Below are 23,210 nucleotides of genomic sequence, written 5' to 3'. Positions count from 1 at the left end.
TTGTCAGGTGTATTCCAATCTCTGTTTCACCTACAGTTTCTACCCTCTAGTAGCATTCCCTGCTGTCTTAATACACGACATTTAAATCATATCCTCCTCCTTGTCAGTGTTTTCCACATGTTCCTCTCTTCACTGATTCTGCAGAGAACCTCTCATTCTGAATCTGTCCACCTTTATTTTCAACTTTCTTCTACAGCACATAACAGTTTGATTCTCTTCCTTTCCAATATTCCAACACTCCACAATTCACTACCATACAACACTGTGCTCCAAACAAACATTTTCCGAAATTTCTTCCTCAAAATAACCAACCATTGTATGGTGTTGCTATTTGTTAAAAAGTAAATTCAAAAATAATGCCAAGGAAACCATTTGCATATGCACAAGAATGATGATGTGTAGCAATGCACTTCTTCTGGCCGCAAGCACTTGTAGCGTCAACAAGTAGGAATGGCATATCTCCGCCATCGCAAGTTATTTGACTCTGTAACTTAATGGCCCAAACCATCTTGCTAGTTCTGTTTGCTATATGACTTCTTGTAATGTGGACATCTGTATTAAATATACTGATGTCAAGTCTGGGTCACACTAGACTGGTTTTGTCATCATTTTATGAAGTATGTAAAATGATGCTTAATGGAAGCGCAGATTATGTTTTCATGTTTCTGGAAATGAAAGAAGAATAATATTTTCAGTTTGTTGGCATATGTCAACATTATGATCGGGGGAAGGGGAGGCTCCCTGCCCCAGCCTCCTCCTCATCCCCTTACCCCCACCCAGTCACCACTCCCTTCATGCACTGTTGCTGCTGCTCACAATGCGGTTTCAGTTATCTGAGACTGCAGGCTGTGTGTGTGTGTGTGTGTGTGTGTGTGTGTGTGTGTGTGTGTGTGTGAACACCCCCCCCCCCCTGCCCGCTCTCAAGGAAAGAAAGAAAAACTGGAACTTTTTGTGGCTACATACAAGTCACCATTCATCTTCCAAGATATTGAGTTTCAAATTATTGATAGTGGGTCAAGGACACAGAATGACTTTCTTTGGAAACAGCTTGGAACCATTCCAGCTCCTGCTTGAACTATTTTCGAAAATGATGGAAAGTCCAAAATAATACTTTGATGTGTATCTATATTCTTTTCAAATTTCTCTTATCTCACAAATATAGCTACAACTTGTTTACCACAAGTTGGTCAGTTCCAATCTGGAAGAAGCTACCATGGAGACATTGCTTTTGATTGATAGCACACAGCACAAATATTAGGCTTGACAGTCTAAGCAAAGAAATGAAAGCCTGCTGAGCAACCACAATCAAATGCACTTTCAATCTAGAATGTTCTTACACAAAAGTATCAACAAAGTAGGAAAAGACTGATTGCTTCTTACTGTAAAGATAAAATGTTAAGTGCACACAGATACAATTAAAAGACACTTACACATAAGTTTTCGGCTTCAGCCTTTGTCAGAAAAAGAAGGTGAAACACACAACATTCATTCTCACAAGCAAGCACACTTCACATACACGAGACTGCCAACTCTGGCATCTCTGACACTAATAATAAATAGTTATTGGCAGATATACCACAACAGTAAACATTGACCTACCCATTTTTAGCGGATCTCCACCAGAACTGTCATCTGCAGTGGGGTTGTTCCACGTATCTATAGACCTAGGGAAACCAGTCTTGTCACGGCTCTGGAATGTACGAGGACCTAGGCGACCTCCACCTCGTCCACCTCTACCAGATCGACCTGGGCCATTCAGCACTCGTCCTCCACCTCCACCACGATAAAAGCCCTCCCCTCGACTCTCCTCTAAATTTTTCTCATTTTCTTTATTTTCACGTCCACGCCCTAAAAAAAAGGCACACAAATTGTAATTTTAACTTGTAGAAGTAATATAAATAATGTGTATCAAATAAGGTTTGAATGAGCATTTATTTACAACTCTACTATTCTAATTTCCACCTCAAGGCCACCTGCAACAACATGAACAGTAAAAATACAGCTGCACAGAGGAAAACAAAAATAATACAAATGAGTACTACATTAAAATAGAGTGAAACCTCACTCGTACACTTTTCAAGGGACTTAAAAAAAATGGTGTAAAATGTGGGAAATAAAGTTTTAAGCTGTAAAAGTTACATATAGGATACCCCCTTGCACTTTATGTATGATATATGTACATAACAAGCATCAGAAGACCTGTCAGGGATTTGTTTATAATCTAATGATGGTTTATTATCTAATAAAAACCGCTGATGTAACTAGAACTGATAGCTGTCTGGGAATTAGGAACGTTTGATTCAATTTCATACGTCATAATTGATGTTTTTGAAAGCCTGCAGTTGTCAGTAATTATTTAAATAATGAAATACTGCACTAGTTACATATTTTTTTCATGCTTAGCATGATGCATTTCAAGAATTTCTTTTCTTATTGTCAAGTGCAGATATGTAAATAAGTATTTTGTATGCTGTTTGAATAGGAAGTGGAATAAAATCAAGAAAACCTTCCTAAAGTGGAGTGAGAAGGTATTAGGATTCCAGGACACCAAAAGAAAACCATGGATATATGATCATACATGGCAGAAGATTGAAGAAAGGAGAGAAATAAAGGCCTTGATCAACCAGTGTAGGGACAAAGAAGTAAAACAACGCCTTAGGGCAAGGTACAATGAAGTTCACTGGCAAGTGAAGAGAAACACTAGATCTCATAGAAGAAATTGGGTAGAACAGCTTGCAGAAAGAGCTTAAGAGGCAGCAGAAAAAGGCGATTCGAAATAGCTATATAGTATCTCCAAACAGCTGCCCCAGGAAAGCATTAAAGAAAGTAAGCCAGTGAAGTCTAAAGAAGGTGAACTGTTGACCAATAGTGAGGAGCAGCTAAAGCGACGGAAGGAATATTTCAGTGAGATATTCAACATGACCCTAACCCATCAAGAAGAACGAGAGCAGGAGGAACTAGACCTTGTGACGAAGCAAGCTGGGAAAATTTTAATTCCCCTCTTGTTTTGCCATCTGCCTCCTTAATTCATTTTCTCACTTAACAATTTACCATTAATATATGTGAATATAATCTTTATTTTCATAATAGAAAAAGTTTGGCCTTCAGCTTTAAAGTAAATACCACCAGATCTAATTGTGTGCCTAGTTTTATTTATGTAATCGATTTTGTAAGTTGTTTTTTTTTTTTTTTTTTTACTATTCCTAGTTAGCATCTTTTGTTATAGGGTGAAATCACAGATTTTTTCATAACTTAAATTCTACTGTTGACGTATAAACAAATATAAATTTTGTACTAATTATAAACATTTGGAAGACAAACTAATAGTATTCTTGAAGTATTTATTTGGCTCTATTCGATAACATGTTAGCAAAGCCAGTCCTTAATTCCAAAGTAATTAATAGTTTTGTCAAAAGTATTGTTTGTGTATCTATGTATGTTAATAATTTCACGATTTAAACAAATAATTCGGCTTAACCCTTGTGACTTTTATAAGAGACGCAATTTTTCGATGTATTCGGTCAATTTAATGAGTTAAGTTTTAATTGTAATTTCTGTAAACTGAACTTCGAACAGTGTGTAGTTTCAGCACCTGTTATTGCGAGGATATAAAAGGGCCCAATTTTTGGTCACGGCCGAGTTTCAGATGAGAAACCTGTGTTGGTTAGAACAACAATGCTTCAACTGTGGAATAAGTGTTAAAAAATTAGGCCATGTGTAAAAACAATGACAGTGTCTGCTCCATACGTACCTGTTTATTGTTCAAGAACTGTGAACTATGTGGTTATGTTTTTATTGCTCACAGATGTTCAACAGTGAACTATTGTAGCAGTATGTGGAGGTTCGTCTGAGAACTATTAATGAGGCTTATGGAAAGTTTAAACAATAGTGCACTGCCATTCACATATAACTATGTATTGCTGGGTGGTTGTGCAAAGTGAAAGTAAACTACCGTGAAACACAAATGTGTACCTGTCAGCTACATTATTTACAGTAGCCAGTGCCCAAATTACAAACCCCATTTTTCAGCCAGTGTAGCAACGCAGTACGTTGACACTGAGGACAACAAATGAATAAATGAAGCAGGTAGAACCACTACAACCAACAGGAAACGCCTGCACTGCAAATCAATACTCACCCTACTAACAAGAGCGAAATTATCAAGGCTCTTAAAAGCTGCAAGAATAACAAGGCACCTGGTGTAGATGGTTTGGTGACGGAAATGCTCAAGGCAGACTATGAAGTAACAGCAGATGTGTTACTACCCCTGTTCCAAGAAATCTGGAACACAGAAACCATCCCGGAAGATTGGAGCAAGGGAATCCTTATCAAGTTGCCCAAGAAAGGAGACCTGATGAAGTGCAACAACTGGTGTGACATCGCATTTTTGTCTATACTCAGTAAAGTATTTTCAAGGATTGTTTTAAATCGTGCCAGAGTGCCCCATCTCCAAAGGTCATCAGTATCATGAAGATGATGTACAGAGAATATACTTGCCCGGTGAAATATGATGGAAATCTCTCAGAACCATTTACTTTAAATTCTGAAGTAAGGCAGGATTGTTTCTTTTCACCACTGCTGTTTTTACTGACATTAGATGTCATGAAGAAGGTAAACCGAGAGAAAAGGAGGGGTATACAGTGGACTCTATATGATCGCCTGGAGGACCTTGACTTTGCGGACGACATCTGCCTTCTGTCCCACATTTTCAAGGATATGAGTGAGAAACTTAAGGAATTGGAAACAGAAGCTCAGAGAGTTGGATTAAAAATCAACATGGCTAAGACTAAGTAACTTAGAATGAACAGTAAGAACAAGAATGCACTAGCTGTGAAAGAAGAGGCGACTGAGCAAGTGAAGAGCCTTTGTAGTCTGGGAAGTACTGTTTCCAAAAACGGAGGAGCGACAGAAGACGTTGAAAGAAGGATAAAAAAGGCAAAAGGGGCTTTGCCCAGCTGCGACCAGTTTGGACATTTCGTGAAAAACTGTTGAAGGTAAATGTAAAATCTGTTAGCTCTTTTACAGGTGTGAGACGTGGAAGGTGACAGCACAAATTATAACACGAGTAGGGCTACAAACCTTCAACAATAAATATTTGAGGACTATACTGAGAGTATGCTGCCCAAATAATATCTCAAACCAAGAATTAATGCAACACACCCAACAACGGAAAGCCGAGATAACCATGAAAGAAGGGAAACGGAGATGGATTGGACACACTCTGAGAAGAGGCCTGCAACATATTCCAAAGCAGGCTTTAGAATGGAATCCACAAGGAGCAAGGAGGAGAGGCAGACCGAGGTCGACCTGGCGCAGGAGTGTTGAAGCTGAGGTGGCAGCCATTGGCCAGTAACATCAAGAAGACGGCAACGAACAGGGTCAGATAGAGCTCTAATATGTGCCCTATGCTTCACATCGGAGTAAAAGCAATTAAGTCAAGTAAGTCATGGTGTTCGAATATGTGTTGTTCTGCATATCTTGCACTGTAGTTGTCTTTTTGAGGTTATCAGGTATAGTGCCAGTGCCGTATCAGTTATGTTGTGTTTTCTTTGCTAAAGAAGGCTTTGGCTGAAAACTATGTGAAAAAATCTTTTCGTTGTGCTTGTCTGCAACTCAACTAGTCGTCTTTACAGAGAGCAGCAATCTATCTTTCTCCTAATATTGCTGATATTCCAACCCGAAGTTTCCCCTTTTTGAAATTGAAGTTATTGGTAAATACAAAGGAAACAGTAAGCTGCCCAATGTGAACGGTATAGACTACATGAATGACAATAAAAAGATTGTGTAGTCAGATGAGGATGGTAAAAGAGCTTAATGTTTATAACATTTAAATAAATCAACTCCACAGTACACGACGTCTCCCAATGGTGAAAGAATTCTTATGGCAATCATTTTTCCATGACTGTATCACATTCACTGAATAGCAAAGGAAGGAACATCAAGCTCTCTGTGTATGACTACATGGTCTAATTTTATTTTACGTCAACTTACTACACATGACATGTTAGGATCTGCATGTTTGGGGTTCAGCAGGAAGCTAATTTTTGTAGTCTCCACAGTGGACAGGAACTTCTTGAATCAATTACTCTACATAAATTTCCAGGTGAGCAACACCACAAAATATTTACATTGTCAAGTTTGAAGTTTCCCCGTAAAGTCTGATAAAACGTTTCTATTGTCAGCAAAGAGAATTGTTTCTGATTCTTGAATGTGTGATGGCAGATCATTTTATATAACAAGAAAATGAGTGGACATGATATCGATCCCTTCAGTATTTTTAACAGAAGTCAAGGAAAGAGTGAAAATTTTGAGCTGCAAAAACACAACAATAGAAAATAATTTGAACAAATTAATTTTGCTTTCATCATTTCAGAGCTCACTCATCACTGTGTTGAGCCATTAGACAGCATATGGTTGACACATGTTTTTAATTTCACTGATGGTCATTCTTGAGAAGGTAATGGGCTATACCCATATTAGAATACTGAGTTGTCATATCAATGTGTAAACAACAATTGTTGCCCATGACAAAACCACTGCAATTTGTATTTCTCAAAGTCTTTACTTCTCTGCAAAGCTACTTTTGTCTTAAGAAACAAGCAGCAGGAATGAGAACAAAATTGATAAGGCTATTATAAACCTACATAGAGACTCAGCACTGCATATTAACAGAAAACAAGCACAGATTAAGTACAATATCTTAAAGCTGTTTTTACCACAATTATACTGTCTGCTTAGCTAACAACGAACCACCACGATTCTACTAAAACGAGACGACAATGAACAGTTACAGCAGACAGTAAACACGGTCATGAAACAACTTAGCAGCTGGGCACAGAGTAATCAGCTTGTAATAAACAGTAAGAAAACCATTGCTCTAAAATTCCACAATGTTCCTAACAAGGACATGTTTATCCCATCAGTCTATCAATGACTAAGCAGTTGGTAACAATACTGAAACCAAATTTTTAGGACTTCGGCTGCAGAGTAACATCATATGGAATAAGCATATTGAATATCTCAATGCAGAACTTAGCAAAACATGTTACCTTCTTTGTTCGTTAGAATCATGCTGTAGTGAGAAAACAGTATTGAATGCATATAATGCGTACTTTCATTCTCGTCTTAGATATGGGGTCACCTTCTGGGGAAACTCCAAAACAGCTAATAGCACTTTTAAACTACAAAAAAGGGCCATTAGAATCTTGTTTGGGTGCAAGCCTAGAGACTCTTGTAAACCCCTGTTTAAGAAATCTGGTATTCCTCCATTACCATGTGTATACATTATGGAAACCCTTTTGTTCTTTAAATTAAATGTAATAGGCAAGGACCGGAGACTGCAAAAAAATTGTGATATACATGAGCACTTTACCAGACAAAACAGAAACTTACATATGACTCAAATCAGCACAGCACTGTGCCAAAAAGGTACTTTTCACACGGGAGTTAAGCTTTATAACAAACTTCCTGAAAACATAAAAGCTATCACTGAGGTCAATACATTTGGAAAATCTCTTAAGTCATATTTACAGCATCAGTGCTTTTACTCCATTGAACAATATTTAAATTTATGAAATATGTCATATAAATACTTATGTGTAAAGTGTATTATTGTAACCTTAAATATGTATGCCTTGTAATGACTTTCAGCCTGTATATTTATAACTTGACTTGTCCAATGTCTTATGCACAAGCTGCTATGTAGACAACAGGACCAAAAAAAAAAAAAAAAAAAATACAATACAATACAACATCACCTGCTTCTGCAAGTAACTAATAATACCTTTGTTATTCTAATCAAAGATCAGTGTATATACGTTCCTAGTTTAGTTCAAAGACAAATTAAGCATGTGGCCCAATGGTACAACACACTGGCATTGTAAAAATCATGTTCTTGAGGTAATTCATGCCAAATTTGTTTTTCAAGTTTCTGCACTGAACTACCCACATGTTGGCACTGCAAAAATCATGTTCTTAGGGTAATGCATAGCAAATTTGTTTTTCAAAGTCCCACATGGAACTACCTGGAAATAACTCTGTCATCCTTCACTGTGCATGACATAGCAGCAAATAACTATTCCCAAAAGTGTAAAGTTTTAGTGGCACGAAGAATATTCAGTACACCTAAAAACTGAATTATGTACCAATTTGACAATTCTACAACATTTTCCAAAGCCTGTAGAAATGAATTATGCTTTTGTATTGGAAACTTTAATAACAGTTTCCCCTTTCTGCATGACAGCTGTTGTATTAATTACATAGTAAGAACACTGCCCAACAAGGTGGTAACGCCTGACCAAAGTAGAGATACAAACCATTCAGCTAGATGAATAATTTTCAATGCAAACTGAGCAACTATCAAGTGATGAGCTTGAAAAAGAAACATTTTACTAATGACTCTTGTCATGCAGAATGATAAAGTAATTCATTTTTTCTGTCCCGCTGAAGAATCTGCTACAGAAGAATGCTGAAGATAAGGTGGGTAGATCACATAACTAATGAGGAGGTATTGAATAGGATTGGGGAGAAGAGAAGTTTGTGGCTCAACTTGACTAGAAGAAGGGATCGGTTGGTAGGACATGTTTTGAGGCATCAAGGGATCACAAATTTAGCATTGGAGGGCAGCGTGGAGGGTAAAAATCGTAGAGGGAGACCAAGAGATCAATACACTAAGCAGATTCAGAAGGATGTAGGTTGCAGTAGGTACTGGGAGATGAAGAAGCTTGCACAGGATAGAGTAGCATGGAGAGCTGCATCAAACCAGTCTCAGGACTGAAGACCACAACAACAACAACAACAACAACAACAACGAAGAATCTGGACAGATCATAATTTATGGCAATTTTATTTCTTGAACAGCATACCCAACAGTGTGGGTTAATTTTGAATCAGATAACAGAAAAATACACAATTCCATATACCCATACACCCCACATATCTAAATTTAACCAATACGTTCAATATAATTGCAAAGCCACTTCACACAATATGCAAAATTGAGAACTAATAACACAACAGTTTCCTGTTGTGTACAAATAAACTTTTTAGTATCCACAAGAAATGGTTGAGTGAAATATCTTTCAGTGTCAGGTAACAGTATCCATATATGGGTCTTAAACCTACAATATTTGTTCTACACAGTAACTTTTTATAAACTCACATCTTCTGGCATCATTACGTCCACCCCTCATACGTGGAGGCCCGCCACCCCGTATGCGGGAACGGTCCCTTTCCTGAACAGCTCCGCTTTCTCGATCCCATTCCTCTTGTTCTGTGTCCCTATTATTCACAGTTGCTTCTGTCTTTGCAGCACTGGGTTGTCGATTCTTTTTCTTTTTACTTGTAGTTTCCCAACCAGTCTGCAATCAGAAGAAAAATATAAAAACCTTACTTTAAAAAACCAGACTGAAAACAAAACAATAAGGCTTCTGTTACCGCTTACATGTTTTCAAAAATACTTCAGTACATTAGAGAGCCTGCACGTTTCAGCAACTGATTGATCACGATTACAGTTCAACATCCCATCGACAACATCAAATGGACCAGAAACTCAAATTGGGGAATGAAACTGGCTGTGCCCTTCTAAGGAAACTGTTCTGGCCATTGCCTTAAGCGTATAGGAAAATCAAGAAATACCTAAATGTGGACTGACAGACAAAGAATCTGAGCTGGCATGACTGAGTAAGATGCCAATGTCTTATCACTGTCATCTATCTCTGAATTTCAGTTCACATCATTAACAAATTTCTGTACACATCAGTAAAATCAGCTCATCACACTCCTGAGGAACTATTAAAATTAAGTTTGTTCTATGACTCCTTATAATACACCAGTGGCTTTTTAGGCCAATTGCATAAAAGGGCAAATCTTTAAATGGAATATTTACTAATACCATTATTATCAATTATTACACATAAAATACAAACAAAATTATTAAAAATTATAGCTACATATAGATACCAGTAAATCATCATCCCTGACATTTAATCAATATTTCCACAGTGTGATATCAGAGTGCATACGTGGAGAAGTCCCCCCGCATGAACCATGGACCTTGCCGTTGGTGGGGAGGCTTGCGTGCCTCAATGATACAGATAGCCGTTCCGTAGGTGCAGCCACAACGGAGGGGTATCTGTTGAGAGGCCAGACAAACGTGTGGTTCCTGAAGAGGGGCAGCAGCCTTTGCAGTAGTTGCAGGCCCAACAGTCTGGATGATTGACTGATTTGGCCATGTAACACTAACCAAAATGGCCTTGCTGTTCTGGTACTGCGAACGGCTGAAAGCAAGGGGAAACTACAGCCGCAATTTTTCGCGAGGACATGCAGCTTTCCTGTATGATTAAATGATGGCGTCCTCTTGGGTAAAATATTCCGGAGGTAAAATAGTCACCCATTCGGATCTCTGGGTGGGGACTACTCAAGAGGACGTCGTTATCAGGAGAAAGAAAACTGGCGTTCTACAGATCGGAGCGTGGAATGTCACATCCCTTAATCGGGCAGGTTGGTTAGAAAATTTAAAAAAGGAAATGGATAGGTTAAAGTTAGATATAATGGGAATTAGTGAAGTTTGGTGGCAGGAGGAACAAGACTTTTCGTCACGTGAATACAGGGTTATAAATACAAAATCAAATAGGGGCAATGCAGTAGTAGGTTTAATAATGAATAAAAAAATAGGAGTGCGGGTAAGCTACTACAAACAGCATAGTGAATGCATTATTGTGGCCAAATTAGACACAAAGCCCATGCCTACTACAGTAGTACAAGTTTATATGCCAACTAGCTCTGCAGATGACGAAGAAATTGATGAAATGTATGATGAGATAAAAGAAATTATTCTGGTAGTGAAGGGAGACGAAAATTTAATAATCATGGCTGACCGGAATTCGAGAGTAGGAAAAGGGAGAGAAGGAAACATAGTAGGTGAATATGGCTTGGGGCTAAGAAATGAAAGAGGAAGCCGCCTGTTAGAATTTTGCGCAGAGCATAACTTAATCATAGCTAATACTTGGTTTAAGAATCATGAAAGAAAGTTGTATACATGGAAGAACCCTGGATTTACTAGCAGGTATCAGATAGATTATATAATGGTAGGACAGAGTTTTAGGAACCAGGTTTTAAATTTTAAAACATTTCCAGGGGCAGATGTGGACTCCGACCACAATCTATTGGTTATGAACTGTAGATTGAAACTGAAGAAACTGCAAAAAGGTGGCAATTTAAGGAGATGGGACCTGGATCAACTGAAAAGAACCAGATGTAAAGAGTTTCAGGGAGAGCGTAAGGGAACAACTGACAGGAATCGGCGAAAGAAATACAGTAGAAGAAGAATGGGTAGCTTTGAGGGATGAAATAGTGAAGGCAGTAGAGGACCAAATATGTAAAAAGACGAGGGCTAGTAGAAATCCTTGGGTAACAGAAGAATACTGAATTGAATTGATGAAAGGAGAAAATATAAAAATGCAGTAAATGAAGCAGGCAAAAAGGAATACAAACGTCTCAAAAATGAGATCGACAGGAAGTGCAAAATGGCTAAGCAGGGATGGCTAGAGGACAAATGTAAGGGTGTAGAGGCTTATCTCACTAGGGGTAAGATAGATACTGCCTACAGGAAAATTAAAGAGACCTTTGGAGAAAGGAGAACCACTTGTGTGAATATCAAGAGCTCAGATGGAAACCCAGTTCTAAGCAAAGAAGGGAAAGCAGAAAGGTGGAAGTAGTATATAGAGGGTCTATACAAGGGTGATGTACTTGAGGACAATATTATGGAAACAGAAGAGGATGTAGATGTAGATGAAATGGGAGATACGATACTGCGTGAAGAGTTTGACAGAGCACTGAAAGACCTGAGTCGAAACAAGGCCCCCGGAATAGACAACATTCCATTAGAACTACTGACAGCCTTGGGAGAGCCAGTCCTGACAAAACTCTACCATGTGGTGAGCAAGATGTATGAGACAGGCAAAATACCCTCAGACTTCAAGAAGAATATAATAATCCCAACCCCAAAGAAAGCAGGTGTTGACAGATGTGAAAATTACCGAACTATCAGTTTAATAAGTCACAGCTGCAAAATACTAATGCAAATTCTTTACAGATGAATGGAAAAACTGATAGAAGCCGACCTCGGGGAAGATCAGTTTGGATTCCGTAGAAACGTTGGAACACGTGAGGCAATACTGACATTACTACTTATCTTAGAAGAAATATTAAGGAAAGGCAAACCTACATTTCTAGCATTTGTAGACTTAGAGAAAGCTTTTGACAATGTTGATTGGAATACTCTCTTTCAAATTCTGAAGGTGGCAGGGGTAAAATACAGAGAGCAAAAGACTATTTACAATTTGTACGGAAAGCAGATGGCAGTTATAAGAATCTAGGGACACGAAAGGGAAGCAGTGGTTGGGAAGGGAGCGAGACAGGGTTGTAGCCTCTCCCCGATGTTATTCAATCTGTATATTGAGCAAGCAATAAAGGAAACAAAAGAAAAGTTCAGAGTAGGTATTAAAATCCATGGAGAAGAAATAAAAACTTTGAGGTTCGCTGATGACATTGTAATTCTGTCAGAGACAGCAATGGACTTGGAAGAGTAATTGAACGGAATGAACGGTGTCTTGAAAGGAGGATGTAAGATGAACATCAACAAAAGCAAAACGAGGATAATGGAATGTAGTCTAATTAAGTCAGGTGATGCTGAGGGAATTAGATTAGGAAATGAGACACTTAAAGTAGTAAAGGAGTTTTGCTATTTGGGGAGCAAAATAACTGATGATGGTCGAAGTAGAAATGATACAAAATGTAGACTGGCAATGTCAAGGAAAGCGTTTATGAAGAAGAGAAATTTGTTAACATCGAGTATAGATTTAAGTGTCAGGAAGTTGTTTCTGAAAGTATTCGTTTGGAGTGTAGCCATTTATGAAAGTGAAACATGGACGATAAACAGTTTGGACAAGAAGAGAATAGAAGCTTTCGAAATGTGGTGCTACAGAAGAATACTGAAGATTAAATGGTTAGATCACATAACTAATGAGGAGGTATTGAAGAGAATTGGGGAGAAGAGGAGCTTGTGGCACCACTTGACTAGAAGAAGGGATCGGTTGGTAGGACATGTTCTGAGGCATCAAGGGATCACTAATTTAGTATTGGAGGGCAGCGTGGAGGGTAAAAATCGTAGAGGGAGACCGAGAGATGAATACACTAAGCAGATTCAGAAGGATGTAGGCTGCAGTAGGTACTGGGAGATGAAGAAGCTTGCACAGGATAGAGTAGCATGGAGAGCTGCATCAAACCAGTTTCAGGACTGAAGACCACAACAACGTGGAGAAAGAATAAATTCAACAAATTTTTCCCGGATCTCCTGGTTAAGAACACACTTTCTCCTGGGTTAAAATACATTTTTTCCATGTTCAGTGACCGAAAATTTTCTCTAGGAACCATAAAACTTATCAACCATCTAAATGGTTAAGCTTTTTTATACACTGGCGTAAAACTTCCCGGCACTTAGTTTCCAAAGCATTGAAATCGAGATTGCGATGCTCTTTGGTAAGCCAATCATAGCTGATGTCAGGTGATCTCACCAGCAGATGATAGCAGATATTCAAGGCATAGGACACATGACTATAGTCAACCAATAGCAATCAACATCACAGTTCAGTAGCGCAAACACATAAATACGAAAGTTAATGGTTTAAATTAATACACATACTGTAGCTACAAGATAAGCTAAACTTTCACACACAATATTGGTCTTTTTTTGCAAGTGTTACACCTTAATATTATCACTCAAACGTGCCAGTAAAACTTTAAATAATACATAACTGTCCGGGCGTTGAAATTCTTGTAAGTGGTTGGCCCTCAGATACTTAGGCTTTAAATGAGATCGAATGCTCTGTGATTGAAGACGTTCAAAGCACATTCACACACACAAAAATCCATCTTGCGTAAAATGAAATTTACTTCGAAATTAATGCTTTTCAACCACCATTCGCAATATTTTCCTGCGACCTGTTAGAATTCATTTCAGCAGTTGTCAGAGAGCGCCACAAAAAGGCGTTACTGTGCGTGCACAGCTATGATGATGTAGGAAGTCTACATGTTCGTACCTCTATAGCATTAAGAGACATTATGTTGTACACGAGACAGAACATCAGAGGGTACTCCAAGAGCATCAGAATTTCGTAAACCAGACTAAAATGCATAATCCAGCTGAAAGTGCACATTCGTATGTCCAGATTCACAAATAATTAAGCCCCAACCTGATTTTAAGCTATTCATTGTGGTCCTTGTGCTGAAAATTTTCTTGGCGTACCAGTACTGTATTATCCCTTTTTTGTTCTTTATTATGGCATAATGCCATAGGTGCCAGGAGATAGAAATGGGCACTTGTAATTCAGCAAACAGTTGACACTAGCCACTACTGTGGAATGAAACACTTCATTTCAAATAAATTGACCGCCTCTGTGAAAAAGACTAATACAAGCAAAAATTTTTTAGCTAGTAGGCTTGCTAGCTCTCTGCCACAGAAATCTTTTGTTTTCATTTGACATGAGAGTTGTAACAAAGAGGAAACAGCAAAATCACTAAACAAACTCTGGTCTCATGGAAACTAACGCCCTTCCCACAGCAGTTCCAACTGCTCTGCGCATGCGCAGATCTGGCAGCTTGGGCTCGCCAGAAGAATTTTTCCAGCTAGTGTCTGGCTGCTTGTTACATCTGACATAGCTAACAGCCGTACTTCTAGTAGCCATAAGAAGGAGCAGGTACTGCTCACATGGGACTCAACTGTGCATGCGCACGAGCCCACTGGCAACTGCTCAAACAAACCTAATGAGACTGCTGTGATGTCTCGGTCATCCAAAGCAGTTTGTTGTTATGAAGTATTGCATAGTCTTCGTTCTAAAGCCTTTGACACTTTTGGCAGAACACTTGTGTGTGCACTGCGTTTTGTTGTTGGAAATGGTGCATTTCCTTTGCAGCTTAAGTTTATTTTGGTTTTCTTTCCCTCTTTTATATTTTATTGCTGCAGTATTGATTTGCAATAGCATGCTAAAGTAGAATTCTTTGTTAGGCTATCAGTTCTTACCAATCAAAACTACAAAAATTTATCCAAAAACTAAAACAATGAAAAATTCCCAGGTTTTGCCCAGTTTTCTCCTGGGTCAAAAAATTCCTGAGTTTTTCCTAGTTTTCCCAGGTTGTATACACCCTGGATATGAAGTGATGTGGCCCACTATATTTTTCCAAAAAAAGAATCATATATATTTGACATGATTTAGGGAAACTACAGAAAACTTGGCAGGCCAGATGGATATTTCAAATGCTATCCTCTCAAATGTGAGTTGGTGTGTTTCACTGTGGTGCCAACTCACTAGGTAAGAGATGAACAGCTATGTCACACCACTGGCACTGGTGCCCCTAAAGAGTGCTGAGGTGCACTGAGATGAGCAATATAAATGTTCTGCGAACATAAAAATGAATCAAAAGTAGTTGCTTTTTTTCATATTATGAACCGTTTTAAATTGCTTGTAGACTGCCAAAAGTGTGTTGAGAGCATTTGAAGGTTTGTTACATACTAATAAACACAAAAACATAAAAATCATTTCATAATGATAGTAAATATTTGTAAAAATTCAGTTTAGTTAAAGAAACGTAAATGATTTCCAGGTGTTCACCAAATAATGACAAGTATTTTTTCATAATTCTACTTGAGAACCTAGACAGATTTTATGTATATTCTGAAAGTGGTTACTCTCAATGCTTGCTTCTCCCGGCATTAATATTTGTTTTTAATAATTAAATAATGTCATGCTGTCTTACCGGTATGCCTTCCAACAGCATGTTAACTGCTCTATCAGGATCATTATCACAATCGTGAAGGGCAGTGACAACTTCATCCTCACTTTTTCTTGTGGCATCCATTACCTGTAACAAAATTTGAAAAACACGCAATCTTTGCTTAAAACGATAACTCACAACAGTGTCATACTAAGACTCACTTAACTAAAGATATATGTATAAAACTACATGTTTCTTACAGCATCATTTCAATTATGTAAAGGTAGTACCAGAAATACAAAATCGTACTGCCTCACCAATAAAAGTTCAGTGTATGTACCATGAATGCTACAGATCTCTACTAGCCATAATGCAATTATTGTATTTGCATAGTTCATGTCAATGCAAAACAGCAGGCCAATTTTTAGCATTGAAAAATTCAATAAAACAAAATATTAATATTTAGCAGCAAAGTAATGAAACCATTACTATGTGAGCAGAAGACATTAACTGTTTATATTCCTCTATGTTGAGCCCTAATGTCAGAGCTACGTGGGTCACGAGACAAAGGGGTCACATGTTGTGGCGAAACACTGTCCACAGACTGTAGTTTGTGGTGTTTTACACAATGCTAACAAGATAATCTTACAGGCAAGAAGGTATTGTAAATGCACCATTATAACAGAGAATGCAAGTTGTTGAATGGTTACGACACAAAGCATTGAGAAAAGTGAAGATAATTAAGAGACAAATAAGATCTACAAATTCTTAGTATACTGTCACATATAATGCAGCAACATAACCATAATCTGCACTAACACAAGTAGTCCTAATCACAACAGCCTTCTCCAACATTTCAACTTTGAAATACCTACACCATATTACTGTTTCATAAGTATTAAATGGGTAGATGGTGTAGGGAGGGAGAGTTTCTTTAATACACAAGCTTAAGTTACAATCACACAAAAAATATGAATATGTAAATGACTCATTCCACATCATTACAATTCAATGTGCAAATGATCCATGGAGCATAAAACCAATCGACCTAGCTCACATTCTGACACCAAACTACTACTTTATTATAAACATAGGAATGGCCCACCCCACAATATGAGCACCTGAATACCTTAAAAAAAAAAAAAAACACACACACACACACACACACACACACACACACACACACAAACGAAGTGCACCCAGAGAAAAAAAACTGCATGCATTCAGCAAAGCAATATCATTTCTTTTAAAAAATTCTGTGAAATTCTCTTGACATGTCAGTAACAGGGCACGCAGGAAATAAAATCTACACTTAATGATATTAATATCCCTGACTAAACAATTATTCACTATCAAATATGGGTTATATGGTTTGATTTTTAAGGCAATGAGAACAGTACCTGTTTTATTTTGTCTTTTAAATCTGGATCTTCTGGCTTTGTTTCAATTATCTGGGCTATACGCATCTGCTCGGCTGTAGGCTGCAAACATGAAGGTCAAAGTTTCATTACCTCAAGAAAAAATATATAAATACAAGCTTATTTAAAAATAAGAATAAGCAATGCATAATACAGTAACTACTCACTAAAAATCTGAAATTATATAACGGAATACTCCAAACTATTTCCTGATATTAGAAAGGTGCACTCCCCACACAGCAACCCACTGTCAAATTTACTTTTCACAACTGATATTCTTCATGCTTTGGACCTTGGTACTTTAAGCCCAATTTACTGAGGAAACAATCTAAACCTCAAAGTTATGCAGTTATACAGTAGGATGCAATCTATTGTAAGCGAAAGTATTTATTCTCAACCTGCTCCTGAATAGAATTACCGGCAATACAATCATAACTACAGGACACTGCAACCCCTAATGTAAAGTTGAGTACATTTGTGTATCTACCAACTATTTTCATCACAATAGTGATACAAGGATACTGCAATTTTATAAACAATTCTGTGTGGAAAAGAATCTCTAAGCCTATAATATGCTACTTCCACAGACAATCTTACTGGTTAGGACACACACAGTTATAAAATGGATAGTAATTCAAATTGGCAGCAAAGTAAAATACCTATGTACCAGATTCCTTTATTGGGACAGTGTCAAACAAATATTCATTACAACAGACTAAGAAAACAAAAATATCTTTATCCAGCATTTTGTGTGTAAGCCATTTAAAGACTGAATGTTATGACAAACTGATAACACAGCACCATATAATCTACACTTTAACCAACAGAAAATGAAGTCTTACCTGTGTTTTAGGGTGATGGTCCAGTGACTTTGGTGATTCTGATTTTGTGTCTGTTTTTTGTGATTTGCCTGTTGCAGAACTTTCCTGTTTTGCACCTTTTCCACCACGTGAGGTGGTGCGGTTTACTGTACTCATCTTTACAATGTCTATGTACAATCACTATTTACAAGTTGTTCTGCAACTGAAATGAAGTTATACAAATATATAACTTTCACACAAAGGATTACATATGAAATCACACACACTTCTCAGAATGTCTTCATCTTGTTCTCTGAAACCCACCAAACTACACAAATACTTCACCAAAATGTATTACAACCTTTGTGCACAATGGCAATCAATAAAGTAGGTTCAAATACTTTAATTTGGATAAATTCTGAATTATAGCTTCAGTCTTTAAAATGGAATTTATAGTTTTTGAAAGCTTTTCTACGCCCAATACTATCGAACAATTATTAATTATTTAACACGCCACAGAGATACACGTTTATCACACTCATATTCGTATAAAGTGGGAATTCTATTGAAATGCACCGACAGCTGATAAAAATATCACTAAACTGCATCTCTCCACTTGATCGAATACCATGCAATTCTGGAAGTCCAGAAGCTTTTCGCACACACGCATCGTCCTGGCAATTTTTAATAGCACAATCATAAAATCCAGGGATCATTAGTGCTCACATAACACTTAAAACTAAAACTCCGCGAAACGGATAATCCAACATCTATTACTTACAAGGTGAAATAACAAACTTGCTTTACTCCACAATTTAGAAAACAGACAACTGTCCAGGAAGTATACACAACAAACTGAAAGCAGAAGCGCGCGCACACCCTACAAGGCCGCGTTTTCTCAAAAAATTAACAAGTTACTTAAAATAAAAACACAAAGGAAGTCGATCAGATTAGGTTAAGTACTCCGTCGATGACACCATGACAGTGCTCGAGACATTTTCTTTTATAAATAAGTACAACCAATCACTGCGTGGGAAACAACTCTTGGCTCTTTACAACACCAACTTAGTACATAAACAAAAATTTGTGGATAAAAACTATTATTATTGTTAACACGAGTAGCACGTTAAAGACAGCTCTACTGTTGAAGATGTGTTGATTGGTGGAACTTAATTAAAGCTCCCAGAAACGTAATTTTCACAGTAGCTACATTTCACACAAAGAAATTTATTTTCATAAAGCCGGGTTAATTTCAGCCATGTGGGGAGGACGCCATTTCAAAGCCTTGTTAGGCTTACTATTGACAACCTTCCGAAATAGAGAAAAGTTCTTTCGGGAAAGGCTCATTTCCGGTGGATTAGTTGTTTGTCGTGACCGACTAACAAATCCCAAGAACGCGTACGTAGCACAAACGACTTACTTTTCGGTCAGTATCACCGTAAACGGAAAAAAATAAGCAATTCTCGTACCTGCAAAATGCGCTCAAAACGCAATCAAGTCACGTGACATACACTTCTCGGAAGACGTACTCCATAGATATGACTAGATATTCAGTAGGGCCTTCGCATTGTCTGGCGCTTTATTTTCTCTGGAACGAAGTTAGCGCTACTAGTGAAGGTAGTGAGAAACATTAAATAGTAAATACGTAGGTAATTTGAAATACTGTTGACGAAGCACATTAGATGTTAATCCACTGAAACGCTTTTTGAGTAACTGCTTCGGACAAATAAACCAAATTTAAAGAACACCATTGTCAAATGCTATTTTATTACCCGGTTTCAACGAAATGGCATGAACTATGAAAAATTTATCATCGAAGAAACTATTTACATCACAATTTTAAAAAAAACACGTCTGAAAACTCTTGAGAACAGAGACCCATTCGGTTAATTGCCATATTACCTGTAATTTGAAGCGTATGTTTAGCGTGTCTGCAAAGAAGCCGCTATGTAAAATGACACAAACGGCATTCTTTTCTGAAGATAAAATATGGATACTACCTACCCTGTGTCCAAACTCTTACAATTTCTGAGATTGGAGTGTGTTAAATGACATTAAGAAGTCTCATTATTTTCAATTAATGAATGACGACTAGCTACAGGGAGCACACCTAATTTCACATGAATAATATGAAGTTACTGCATACTGGTACTCTGTAAGTAATTTATTTGTTTATTCATACAGGATCACCTCACAATGATATATAGAATTTGTTATTATGATACAATGAAAGTAAACAGTTCAAAATATACCAGAATATATAAGTAGGCTTTCATGATGATAGGATAGGTGGTCGGCTGTGGCCTTGATTAAGGCACAATCCTGGCATTTAACTGAAATAATTTAAGAAAAGCTAAATCAGAATGGCTGGACAGAGTAAACTTCCATCCCCCCAAATATGAGGCCAGTGTCTTTTAAAAACTGCTCTGCCTCATTTGTTTGGTTCCTATGGACAATGTTCTTTGATTTATTCACAATTTGCTCAAAGTACCTTATACAAAATAGTTTTATCCTTCATTGCTGTATACACCAAGGACTCCCTTTGGTGATTCCTGGACCACAAATGTGTTGTATGCCCCTTCCACTACCTCCAGTCTTTTTGTAAAACTGACATCAGGTCTATAAAAATGTTAATGTGCCCCATGCACATCTTAATATCCTCCCCTAAGTCCACCTGAAAAACTGAGTGTGTGAATGAATTACATTGTAATCATACACAGAAGTGCCAAAGATACTGGTTTAGGCGTGAATATTCAAATACAGAGAAATGTAAACAGGCAGAATACGGAGCTGCAGTCGGCAACACCTATATAAGACAACAAGTGTCTGGTGCAGTTGTTAGATCGGTTACTCATGCTACAATGGCAAGTTATCAAGATTTAAATGAGTCTGAATGTTGTGTTATAGTCAGCACACAAGTGATGGGACACAGCAACTCCGAAGTAGTGATAAAGTGGGGATTTTCATGTACAACCATTTCAAGAATGTACCGTGAATATCAGGAATCCAGTAAAACACCAAATCTCTGACATCGCTGCAGTCGGGAAAAGATACGGCAAGAACGAGACCAAAGACAACTGCAGAGAATCGTTCAATGTGACAGAAGTGCAACCCTTCTGCAAATTACTACAGATTTCAATGCTGGGCCCTCACCAACGCCTGTGTCTGTCAACACCGACACTGGACTGTTGATGACTGGAAACAAGTTACCAGGTCAGATGAGTCTCATTTCAAATTGTATCGAGTGGATGGACATGGAGGGCTATGGAGACAACCTCATGAATCCATGGACCCTGCATGTCAGCACAGGACTGTTCAAGCTGGTGGAGGCTCTGTAATGGTGTGGGACATTTGTAGTCAGAGTGATATGGGACCCCTGATACATCTAGATAGGACTCTGACAGGTGACACATATGTAATATTCCTGTCTGATCACCTGCATCCATTCATGTCCATTCTGCATACTGATGGACTTGGGCAATTCCAGCAGGACAAAGCGACACTCCACACATCCCGAATTGCTATAGAGCAGCTGCAGTTTAAACACTTCCACTGGCCACCAACCTACCCAGACATGAATATTATTGAGCATATCTGGGATGCCTTGCAACATGCTCTCCACCCCCTCATACTCCTACAGATTTATGGACAGTCCTGCAGGATTCATGGTGTCAGTTCCCTCCAGCACTACTTCAGATATTAGTCGAGTCCATGCCATGTCGTGTTGTGGCACTTCTGCATACTTGTGGGGCCCTACATAATATTAGGCAGGTGCACCAGTTTCTTTGGCTCTTCAGTGTATGTTGCAATGTGACAGGGTGTTATCCCCTTTCATTATTAACCACTACTCTTGAGTTCTCTTAAATAATATTTAACTGTGTAGTATGCATTACTTATGAAGAATGTTTTACCTGCCTTTTTAAACAGATGTATTTTAAATTCATTTTTGGATGGTATACTGTCTTCTGCAAACACTACTTTTTCATCTTTTACTCAGACATGTTTCACGGAAGTTACAGCACCATTCACTGATTATGCTGTAACCTCAGCAAGACATACCTGGGTAAAAAGAAGTAAGAAAAATTCGTTTATTCAAGGAAAACACAAGAGTGAGCTTCAACTTCAAGATGAAGATCTAATTTAGTAATCTTTTTCATCTCCTTGGGCAATTTATTATACAAATTTATTCCCTTATATCCTTAGTAAACATAAGCCCACACCGGCTCTTGCTCCATGATCCAGTGAAATGCTCAGTAAACAATGCCCGCATATACGCCAGTAAGTTAAATAAAACAATGGAAAATCCAGGATGGAATGTAACAATACCAGAGAAGGAAAGTTGCAACTCACCATACAGTGGAGATGCTGGGTGTCAGACACTGAGGCTGCAGACGTGTATGCACGTTGCGTTTTTGTGAGTGTGTGTGTGCGTGTGTATGTGTGTCTACTGCTGACAAAGGCCTCTTTTTGTTGTGCCTATCATGACTCAGTAATTTAAATAATCTTTACCAATATGGGTGACACATTGCTTTTAACAAATAAAGGTAACAACCTATATACAATAGTGACTAACTGTTGACTTTTGTAAAAAAAAAAAAAAAAAAAAAATCCTCAGCAATCAACGAAACCACAATGAGAAAAAGCCTGAAAAAACTGGTATCAGAAACGTCACAAGACCAATACAGGTCAAACAAAGTCCACAATACCACGAACTCACACATATCTCCATAACCTGGTACTGGAAATTTCACTTGATCTATATGTCTCGAGCAAAGTCCACAGTGCCGTGGACCCACAAATAGCTCCAAAGCTCAGTCTGGAAATTTCTCTTGACTTATATAGCTCAAACAAAATCCATGGTACCACAAAACCACACATAACCTGACAGATCCACTATGTAACACTTCATGCTCAACCAAAGCCCAAAACACTAACACACCACAAGTTGGAGATCGAACAATTATCGAAAACCTAACCTGACCGAAATAACACACTCCATGATACCCGTACTCGCACCCACACACACAGCACTGAAAGAAACAAAATAACAAACATTAATGAAGTGTGTACAGAACACACTAACACAAGCCTAATTCTGCCCAACATGCATATTTCAGCACATACACTCATCTCGAGTTTGAGACGCAGCAACTTTGGTAAATATGATTAATTCACCATGCTGTTGACACTTCACACATTTTCATCACAAGGAAATATAACT

The 23,210-nt window shown here is 38.0% G+C and overlaps 1 protein-coding gene across 4 annotated transcripts in view; it reads right to left on the bottom strand.

Annotated features, from left to right (window-relative positions):
* Positions 1-19,520, bottom strand: part of LOC126260948 (protein lingerer) — a 120,594-nt gene extending 101,074 nt beyond the window's left edge. For all 4 annotated transcript variants that reach the window (XM_049958456.1, XM_049958457.1, XM_049958458.1 and 1 more), the window contains exons 1-6: positions 19,459-19,520; positions 18,032-18,212; positions 17,172-17,252; positions 15,814-15,918; positions 9,161-9,359; positions 1,600-1,848 (exon numbers count right to left, since the gene is read on the bottom strand). In XM_049958456.1, the coding sequence (XP_049814413.1) occupies positions 1,600-1,848; positions 9,161-9,359; positions 15,814-15,918; positions 17,172-17,252; positions 18,032-18,166 (769 nt within the window). In that variant the 5' untranslated portion in view covers positions 18,167-18,212; positions 19,459-19,520. The remainder of the gene's footprint in view (positions 1-1,599; positions 1,849-9,160; positions 9,360-15,813; positions 15,919-17,171; positions 17,253-18,031; positions 18,213-19,458) is intronic.
* Between the last annotated feature and the right edge of the window lie 3,690 nt (positions 19,521-23,210).

Source organism: Schistocerca nitens, chromosome 5 (assembly GCF_023898315.1).
Source record: "Schistocerca nitens isolate TAMUIC-IGC-003100 chromosome 5, iqSchNite1.1, whole genome shotgun sequence".
Classification (NCBI taxonomy): Eukaryota; Metazoa; Arthropoda; class Insecta; order Orthoptera; family Acrididae; genus Schistocerca; species Schistocerca nitens.
The sequence above is the reverse complement of the archived record's forward strand: the minus strand, read 5'-3'. Positions and strand labels throughout refer to the sequence as shown.